Source organism: Primulina tabacum, chromosome 8 (assembly GCF_025594145.1).
Source record: "Primulina tabacum isolate GXHZ01 chromosome 8, ASM2559414v2, whole genome shotgun sequence".
NCBI lineage: Eukaryota > Viridiplantae > Streptophyta > Magnoliopsida > Lamiales > Gesneriaceae > Primulina > Primulina tabacum.
Window position 1 is genome coordinate 41,944,924 of NC_134557.1, and position 10,234 is coordinate 41,955,157.

At 37.4% G+C, this 10,234-nt stretch overlaps 1 protein-coding gene and 2 long non-coding RNA genes across 3 annotated transcripts; all 3 read right to left on the reverse strand.

Annotated features, from left to right (window-relative positions):
* Positions 1–273: 273 nt before the first annotated feature.
* LOC142552575 (uncharacterized) lies at positions 274–1,067 on the reverse strand. The gene is made up of 3 exons (XR_012821845.1): positions 838–1,067; positions 635–734; positions 274–494 (listed from the first exon to the last, which is right to left on the reverse strand). It is a non-coding gene; the product is annotated as an uncharacterized LOC142552575 (long non-coding RNA).
* Positions 1,068–1,436: 369 nt separating this feature from the next.
* LOC142554806 (uncharacterized) lies at positions 1,437–1,802 on the reverse strand. The gene has a single exon (XM_075665484.1). The coding sequence runs from the start codon at positions 1,800–1,802 to the stop codon at positions 1,437–1,439; it is 366 nt and encodes a 121-aa protein (XP_075521599.1).
* A 3,320-nt stretch (positions 1,803–5,122) lies between these two features.
* LOC142554238 (uncharacterized) lies at positions 5,123–7,934 on the reverse strand. The gene is made up of 4 exons (XR_012822152.1): positions 7,706–7,934; positions 7,525–7,603; positions 7,362–7,385; positions 5,123–5,512 (listed from the first exon to the last, which is right to left on the reverse strand). It is a non-coding gene; the product is annotated as an uncharacterized LOC142554238 (long non-coding RNA).
* Between the last annotated feature and the right edge of the window lie 2,300 nt (positions 7,935–10,234).

Below are 10,234 nucleotides of genomic sequence, written 5' to 3' on the forward strand. Positions count from 1 at the left end.
ACACAATGATCCAGAGATAAACAACAGTGCTAGATAACAACGGATATCAACAATGGCTAACAAGAACGATATGGCTCAACATGAATGTCATAACTGTATACCCGATGCTAAATGCCAATAATATGTAATAATAAACATAGATCACAACTGAAGATATTTAACAATTTACAACAGTCAACAAATCATAAATACGATCCATGTAACACAGAATGACAATTAAACATAATTTATGTTTTACCGAGCTGTAACATACCTATACCACGAAAATGAACTTCAAGAATGATCAACTGAACTTTCTTAGCCTAAAATAATAAAATAAGCCGAATAATTCCACAACTCATCATTATTTACATTCCAACCATTATAAACTCGATAATCCTTAGATTAATTCCAATGATAACAACCATACTATAACATCTTTAAATATAACACAACAATTCGACATAATTAATAGGCTCGCCAAAATATACCTCGAAGATTTCCAATGACAGAACCTACAACAATTATCCAATAAATATGTCAATAAAACGCTATTCGAATGACGAAAACAAATTAAATCGAAATGGGTAAAAATCCAAATTTCGGCAGCCTACTATCACTGCTTAGAAGCTGAAATTTCGGACTAGGAACTCACAAGGTCGAAGTTTACTCTAGCCGCTAGCGGTCTCGAGGCGATAACCCACCGGAAACTTGTCGGAGTTACTGTTCACGAGCTGAAAAATTCAGAAAACTAGCTGGAAAAATTCAGAAAGCGAGCTGGAGTTAAAGGGAAATCACAAGGCTTAGAACCCACTCCAACACACAACAAAATTCCAAGGAATTAAACTTAAATCTCACCTAAATCGAACCAATATCAGCAGCTACGAACATGCCTCGATTTGGGCTGAAACGAGCATCAAAAGTGGCGATTCATGGTTCAAAACGAAGCTACTGAAGTAAGGAAGAAAACCCCTCAAACCGTTTGAGATTTCGACGTCGGACGGTAAAGTTATGGCCTCTCAAATTTGAAGGTGCTGAAAGTGACGAAAATGGAGGTGGGTTACAGGAATGGGTTTGGGAAATTGGCTTCTTCCTCTTCTCTCTCAAGGATTAGTTGTGTGTATGTATATGTATATTTAGTTACTAAAAAAAATAGTAACACATGCCCAATTTTTGCATTTATTTGCTCTTGTGTGCTATTTCAATCTCTATATGTATTTTTATATCGTTTTAACTCCGATATTCTAAAATACATATTTTTAACACTCTTCTTGAATTTATTTGGCATAAATAATTATTTTAATTTACAACTCAATAATTATTCTAATTATGCCAAAATTACCGGATAATTAATTTCAGGACCTTACATTTCTCCACCCCTTAAAACAAATTTCGTCCTCGAAATTTTTGTTTATACACATACATCTTACACACGATACGAAACCAACAATACATTACTAAGAATCAATAAGATATGGATAAGATGATCTCATCTTCTCTTCTGTTTCCCACGTTGATTCTTCTACCCCATGCCTCCAACCATTGAACACGTACAAGTGGTATAACTTTATTGCGTAAAACTTTATCTTTATGATCCAAGATACAAAAGGATACTCAGTATATGATAGAGACGGATCAAGTTCAACCTCATCAGGCTGAATCACATGAGACGGATCGGGCTCATACTTACGCAACATAGAAACATGGAAAACATCGTGGATGCCAGACAATGATTGGGGCAAATCCAAACGATAAGCGCAAGTCCCAATACGCTCAACAATCTCGTAGGGACCAACGAAACGAGGTGACAACTTACCCCTCATGCCAAACAAACAACACCTCTAAACGGAGAGATCCTCAGAAACACAAAATCTCCAACTTGAAATTCTAGAGGTCGACGACGTCTGTTAGCATAACTAGCTTGACGATCTTGGGCAGCTTTCATTCTCTGACGAATCAACTGGACTTTATCATGCATTTCCTGAACAATGTCAGGTCCAGTCAACTGCTTCTCACCAAATTCATCCCAACAAAGAGGTGATCGACACCGTCTGCCGTACAAAGCTTCAAAAGGAGCCATACCAATAGTCACCTGGAAACTGTTGTTATAGGAAAATTCTACTAGTGGTAAAGCTTCCTGCCAACTGTCTTTAAAATCCATGACCGCTGCTCGAAGCAGATCCTTGAGTGTCTGGATTGTACGCTCTGTCTGACCATCTGTCTGAGGATGGTGCGCAGTACTCATCGCAAGTCGTGTACCCATTTCTTTTTGGAAACTAGTCCAAAACTTTGATGTGAATCTAGGGTCACGATCTGAGACTATTGCAACTGAAACTCCATGAAGTCTCACAACATTTTCAATATACAGACGATCCATTTTCTTGTACGAATACGTCTTCTCATACGGAATAAAGTGTGCCGACTTAGATAATCTATCAACAATCACCCAAATGGCATCGAAATGACGAGAAGTACGTGGCAAATGCGTGACAAAATCCATAGCCACGTGCTCCCAGTTCCATTGAGGAACCTCAAGACTATGCAGTAATCCTCCAGGTCTCATTCGTTCTGATTTGACTTGCTGACAGATCATACAACGAGACACAAACTCAGCCACATCCTTTTTCATATTCTTCCACCAAAACTGAGGCCGTAGAATATGATACATTTTACTCCCTCCTGGGTGGATACTATATCGAGTACAATGAGCTTCTTTAAGGATGGATGTACGCAATTCAGGAATATATGGGACAACCAATCTACCATTCAATCGAAGAGAATCATCTGAGTGAATTGAGAAACCAGATTGGTGTCCTTGAGATACTAACTCATAAGATTTCAGAACTTGATCATCAGTTTTCTGAGCTGATTTTACAATTTGAATCAACTCTGGCTCAACAGAAATCTGAGATACACAAACAGCATTACATTGGATTTGAAAATCCAACACAGAAGTGCAAATATCCTCTCGTAACTTAGAAACATGAATCGAGGATAAATTAATATCAACAACCTTAGGACTCAAAGCATCGGCAATGACATTCACTTTTCCCGGATGATACTGGATCTCACAATCATAATCTTTCAAAAGATCCATCCAACGTCTCTGTCTCATATTCAGATCTGACTGAGAGAACAAATACTTCAAGCTTTTGTGATCAGAATAAATTACAAATTGCTCCCAAAATAAATAATGTCTCCAAATCTTGAGAGCAAAAACAATAGCAGCCAACTCCAAGTCATGAACAGGATACTTAGACTCATGCGGTTTCAACTGACGATAACCAAATGCCACAACTCTGCCATGCTGCATCAGTGAATAAACAAGAATATCATCGATGAATACAATCACAAAACGATCGAGATATTTACGAAATACTCGATTCATCAAGTCCATAAACACATCAGGAGCATTGGTCAAACCAAAATGCATAACCAAAAATTCAAAGTGTCCGTATCTCGTGCGAAAAGCTGTTTTCGGCACATCTTCTTGTCTAACTCGCACTTGATGGTACCCAGAACGGAGATCAATCTTAGAGTACACCTAAGTACCTTGCAACTGATCAAATAAGTCATCAATCCTAGGGAGTGTATATTTATTCTTGACAGTAAACTTATTCAGTTGCCGATAATCAATACACATCCGCATCGTTCCATCTTTCTTCTTGACAAATAGAATCGGTGCACCCCACGGTGAAGAACTCGGACGAATATAACCTTTACTCAATAAATCTTGTAATTGCTCTTTCAGTTCTTTTAGCTCAACATGAGCTAAACGATATGGTGCTCGAGATATGGGTTCCATTCCTGGCATTAATTCGGTACTGAACTCAACTTCTCGTTCTGGTGGAAAACTAGGAATCTCTTCTGGAAACACATCAGGAAACTCACGGACTACAGGAATATCATAAATCCGTCGCTCATCTTGCGATAGATCAACAGCATAAACCAGAAAACCTTCATGACCAGAATCTAACAATCGGTTCTTCTCAATGGCAGAAACTACAGGAATTTTGGCTAGAGAACCACGGCCATAGAAATTCCATTTAGGAGCAAAGCTAGGCCTGAAACGAAATATTCCTTGATAACAGTCAACAGTGGCACGATTTGCAGTCAAAACATCCATACCAACGATACAATCAAAGTCATGCATATAGGTAGGACTATGAGATTCAGATATAGAACATTTTCTTCATGAAACAAAACTGCATTGAACAGCACATTATCAGTAATAATCATTTTGCCCATCGGAGTAGCAACAGATAGATTGGAATTCATACTAGTGGTGAGAAGATCATGCGAAATGACTAATGCATGAGAAACAAAGGAATGAGATGCTCCGGTATCAAATAACACTCGTGCTATAAAACCACATAGAGTACATTTACCAGAAATGACAGTACCTGGAGCTGCCTGAGCCTCATCCTCAGTCAAGGCAAATACATGAACAGATGACTGATTCTCTGGACCACCTTGCCCTCTGCTCTGATGCGAAGGGCGACTAGGCTGATGGGAAGACTGGGATGTAGCTGGAATTCTATTACTTTGAGCTCCACTACCTTCCTGGGCTGATTTCCCCGTTTTACTAGGACAAACTCTAGAAAAATGACCCGGTCGACCACAATTATTAGAAACCCCTTGAACTCCAACACACTTATTACTGAAATGCTTGCCTCCACAGTGATCACAGTAAGGTCCACTATAGCGATATCCACCACGGCTCCCTGAACTCCCTGAACTCGAAGAACTAGAACCAGGCTTCTTAAATTATTTTCCACGTGGACGAAGAGATGCACAACCAGATGAACTGAATTTTTGCCTCCCCGACTGATGATGTTGGGTAGGCACTCGATTGCCACTCCTCTTAAGACTAGCTTCATCCCTTTTTGCTATTTCCACCGCTTCAAAATAATTCAGTGGCTTACCGGTAGAAACAAAAAGGTGCAGATGATTGTTCAATCCTTCAATGAAACTTTCAACGACAGCAACCTGACTCGCAGCAACATGAGAAGCATATCTCAGCATAGCATAAAAAGTATCCGCTTAATCCGCAACTGACATATCGCGCTGTTTTAAGTTATGAAACTCTGAAGCCTTAGAATTGTAGAATGATGGAGGACAATAACTTTCCTTAAATTTCAGCTTGAATATTTCCCACGATAGAACAATCCTCTGAGCATCTAAAGTCATCAATGTAGTAGACCACCGCATTTTAGCACGATCTTTCAACTAATGCACAGCTAATCTCAATCGACACTCTGGAGGATACTCAATCAAATCAAACAATTCCTCTATCTCAGAAATCCACAGTTCTGCTTTCTCAGCTCCCTCCGAACCACTGAATCGAGGTGGATGGATAGAATGGAAACACGCAACTAATTCATCCATCCTAAGCTGCTCTAGCTGATCAGCAGCTTGCTCAACAAAAGTATCATCAACAACACGGACACGAGGTCTACCACGTCCACGACCTCGACCTCGACCTCGAGCTAGAGAAATCTCATCAACAGGAATTTCTCCACCTCCTTCCATTCTATACGATAAAACACCAAAACAATTAGAATGGAAGTAACCAAATCATATAATCACATAAGCATGTTGTCAAGTAGCATACACAGGCGCAAAAATCATTTTAGTGCCAAGACTCGAGTGTCCTAGACTCTAGTTCGAGCGTATCCCAGTTTACGCTCTGATACTAAGATGCGAGGCCCATTTACTCTAATGACAATTAATGATCAAACAATAATGGTTTGACTTAAAGCTGCAGCGGAAAAAGGTTTAAAATAATTTAAAACGGACCTCAGGGCCTAGAAAAATTTCGGCATGACCTCCCCGTAAATAGGACATCCCGAAAAACTCAAGCAACAATTTATATCAAAATATACTCCACTAAAGTCATTAAAACAAAACTGAAATTAAACAACCTATTGTAAGGCCCTGGCCCTGTCCTCAGACCCTGCAATCACAGTTCCTGGACTCAGACCAGCTTGCACTTACTCATCGGACTTCTCCACGCCAGGAAAGTGGAGTTTGTGCCTTCCTAGGATTCGACCCCTCAACCTCCTGGCATATAGGTATATTGGCTACAATCCTGGTAGCCACTTGAGCCAAGCTGTTCTGGGTCCAGGAACTGTGATTGCAGGGTCTGAGGACAGGGCCAGGGCCTTACACCTATAGCCGCACTGGTCAGGACTAAATAGAAATTAAAACTTACCAAATACTCACCAGATCATAAACATCACAGAGTCGACTCAGAACATCACAAAACAACCAAATACTACTACAGATACACGGGACATCTTCTCGGCAAATAAACTACAATACAAGACTGAAACAAACCTAAGACATACATATAGACTAACTGGGAGACTCCACTGAACAGAACCAAGCAATCCAACCTCAATCCCGAGCTCCACTGGCGGAACCTCAGCCTGATGCTGCAAAACGACTCGGGAGATCTACCATGGTGCCCAATAGCAACCACAGTAGCCCCCCAGTAAACAACTGAGGTTAGGATTCTGGTATTAAACAGTCCAACAATAACAACAATAACATAAATCATGCATAATCATATAATGAAATGTGATATGCAATGCATGAAAGGCTCAACGAATGACCGGTATAACAGGAGCCAACAAACGGTACGATAACAACTGGAATAAAGCTCGAGCAACAACACAGGGGAGCTACATCGTCATGCAGCTAAACCGCCCTGCCAAGTATGCGAGGTATGCCAAGCTGTGCTAGAATAATACCCCTGACTCGGCCTCCATACAGCTGATACAATATAACAGGATGGCACAACATAACAAACTAGATGACACAACCCCAGCGCTCACCTCAAAATGCTGCACTAACCACGGGATTGTTCAATCACATCTACGGTCTCATGTGTATAGGCCTATTAGTCACGCAATGATCCCTAGATAAACAACATTGCCAGATAACAACGGATATCAACAATGGCTTACAAGAACGATAGGGCTCAACATGAATGTCATAACTGTATACCCGATGCTAAATGCCAATAATATGTCATAATAATAAACATAGATCACAACGAAGACATTTAACAATTTACAACAGTCAACAAATCATAAATACAATCCATGTAACACAGAATGACAATTAAACATAATTTATGTTTTACCGAGCTGTAACATACCTATACCACGAAAATGAACTTCAAGAATGATCAACTGAACTTTCTTAGCCTAAATTAATAAAATAAGCCGAAAAATTCCACAACTCATCATTATTTACATTCCAACCATTATCAACTCGATAATCCTTAGATTAATTCCAATGATAACAACCATACTATAACATCTTTAAATATAACACAACAATTCGATATAATTAATAGGCTCGCCAAAATATACCTCGAAGATTTCCAATGATCGAACCTACAACAATTATCCAATAAATATGTCAATAAAACGCTATTCGAACGATGAAAACAAATTAAATCGAAATGGGTAAAAATCCAAATTTCGGCAGCCTACTATCACGCTTAGAAGCTAAAATTTCGGACTAGGAACTTACAAGGTCCAAGTTTACTCTAGTCGCTAGCGGTCTCGAGGCGATAACCCACCGGAAACTCGTCGGAGTTACTGTTCACGAGCTGAAAAATTCAGAAAGCGAGCTGGAGTTAAAGGGAAATCACAAGGCTTAGAACCCACTCCAACACACAACAAAATTCCAAGGAATTAAACTTAAATCTCACCTAAATCGAACCAATAGCAGCAGCTACGAACATGCCTCGATTTTGGTTGAAACGAGCATCAAAAGTGGCGATTCATGGTTCAAAACGAAGCTACTGAAGTAGGGAAGAAAACCCCTCAAACCGTTTGAGATTTCGACGTCGGACGGTAAAGTTATGGCCTCTCAAATTTGAAGGTGCTGAAAGTGACGAAAATGGAGGTGGGTTACATGAATGGGTTTGGGAAATTGGCTTCTTCCTCTTCTCTCTCAAGGATAAGTTGTGTGTATGTATATGTATATTTAGTTACTAAAAAAAATAGTAACACATGCCCAATTTTTGCATTTATTTGCTCTTGTGTGCTATTTCAATCTCTATATGTATTTTTATATCGTTTTAACTCCGATATTCTAAAATACATATTTTTAACACACTTCTTGAATTTATTTGGCATAAATAATTATTTTAATTTACAACTCAATAATTATTCTAATTATGCCAAAATTACCGGATAATTAATTTCAGGACCTTACACTAGCTATAGCTTTTGATAAAGCGGTAAGCACTCGGTCCTACAAAATAATTGTAATTTATTTATCTTTTATTTTTGTGATATTCATCATAGGAATAAAATAGACTTATCATTTGATTCATATCTTATTTCATTCTACCATATCAAGTGAGTGCATCCAAAAATCTATATTTATTCTTACATACATGAAGGGTTTCTAATTTTTTATTGACCAGAACATGAAGATATAAATATAGACCGCCAAATACATTTTTATGGTAATATCACAAGAGTAGCATCATACTCGATCTGTCTCGCGAAAATTTCTTATTTCTTGTTTGATTAATTACTTTCACGAAAATTAATATCAGTCATATCTTTTATTAAAAAAATTTGCTTTTATATTTATATATTTACTTATTTGCGATTTTGGTCATCTATGTTATCAAAATTCATTTTCATATGTTAGTTCGTTTTTTTTATTAAATAATAGTCTATGTAAAATAGTTTATACTCAAAAATGATTTTATTACAATTTAACCTGGTCAACTTTTGTAGTTATCTCAATACAAATGAAAGGTCGATCTTCGAAAAAATTACAAACTTTTTGGGAGTTCATAAGCTAGAAAAGATGTTTGCTAAAAAAATATAAAAGACATTATAAGATGTTTAAATATGTTGTTTAATAGCTTATATGTGGTTTAAAAAAAGTTGGATCACTCGAAGTTATTTTTTCGAAAAGATTATTTAGTATTTTCTAAAACATATAATAATATAACATCCAAAAATTCAATGAAGGAGATCTCAATTTATGTCCAAAAATACTTTTTCATATCAGATACAAAGACATTCTTATTCAGGACTTGACTAGAATTACATATATGATATCATCCTTAAACTTTCACAAAAGAGCTTAGTTCCCTGAAATGCTTCCAAGGCATGTCCCAGACCACAGCCTCGTAGTTTCCCGGCGCATTGCCGGCAGTCTTATCATTCGCGATGACGACCAATCTGTAATTCGTACCTTCGACTACTTGGGTTTCACCCTTCACCGTCTTTACAAACTCCAACTGCACGTTAGCCTTCTTGTTGTGCTCTGACACCGCGAATCTAGCGATTTCCAACACCTCTGGCACGTTAACGTTCGGAATCGGCCGCCAGTTGCCAACGATGGTACTAGGGAAATGGCCAAGGCTTGGTAATGAAATGAAGCCACCAATATCAAGAGGATCGCATAGAGAAGAGGGCAAGATTTGAGTTGCATATTTTCTTTTGCTGTGAAGAATGCTTTGTGTTAGTTTCTTTCTTCTTTGTGTGGAAATACGCAGTGATGCTCTGTAATTTATATAGCACTGCAACTACTTTGCAATTGTGTCATTTGACATATTTGCCCTCAGCTTTTTGGTTGGTTGACTTACTTTCTACTCCAGATGTATGTAATATATATACTTTAAGATTACAATAATAGTGTCAGTATATATACACTTTTTGGGAACTATTTTTTATACAAGTGAGTCAATAATTATTTATTCTAATATTAGCATATCGATACACTTTGTGTGTAAAATAATAGATAAAATTTAAATTTATATAATTTAATTCAAAATTTTTATTTTTTATAATATAAAAATGAACTGAAAAAAACTATTATTGAAAAAAGGTATATATCAATTACAAATGGCAGATTATTTTAAATAATTGTTAATCTTTAATACTCCAAAATAGGGGATGCAATTTCAAATTGAGAGTATTTTAGGTAAAAACAAAAAAGGCTTCACCAAGCACATCAAATTGTTTTGCACATGCATTGTATGTATAATGGAAAACTCTTATTTCAAAAAATAAAAAGGATAAAATTATATCTTTTGTCATGTAACATGAATGTTTTTCATTTTCAATTATGGTATCGATCAATTCATATTTGTAATCCTCTAGCTTGCACATATTTTCAATTTCAGTCATTTTTTACGTTGCATCATACATGTCTACAATGTATCATCGTCACGTCATTAATTTTCGATGACACACCATCATATTCAGGT

What these genes read in the sequence shown, in the direction of transcription:
- LOC142554806 (XM_075665484.1), bottom strand. Translation starts at nt 1,802, where the DNA reads ATGAGGGGTAAGTTGTCACCTCGTTTCGTTGGTCCCTACGAGATTGTT.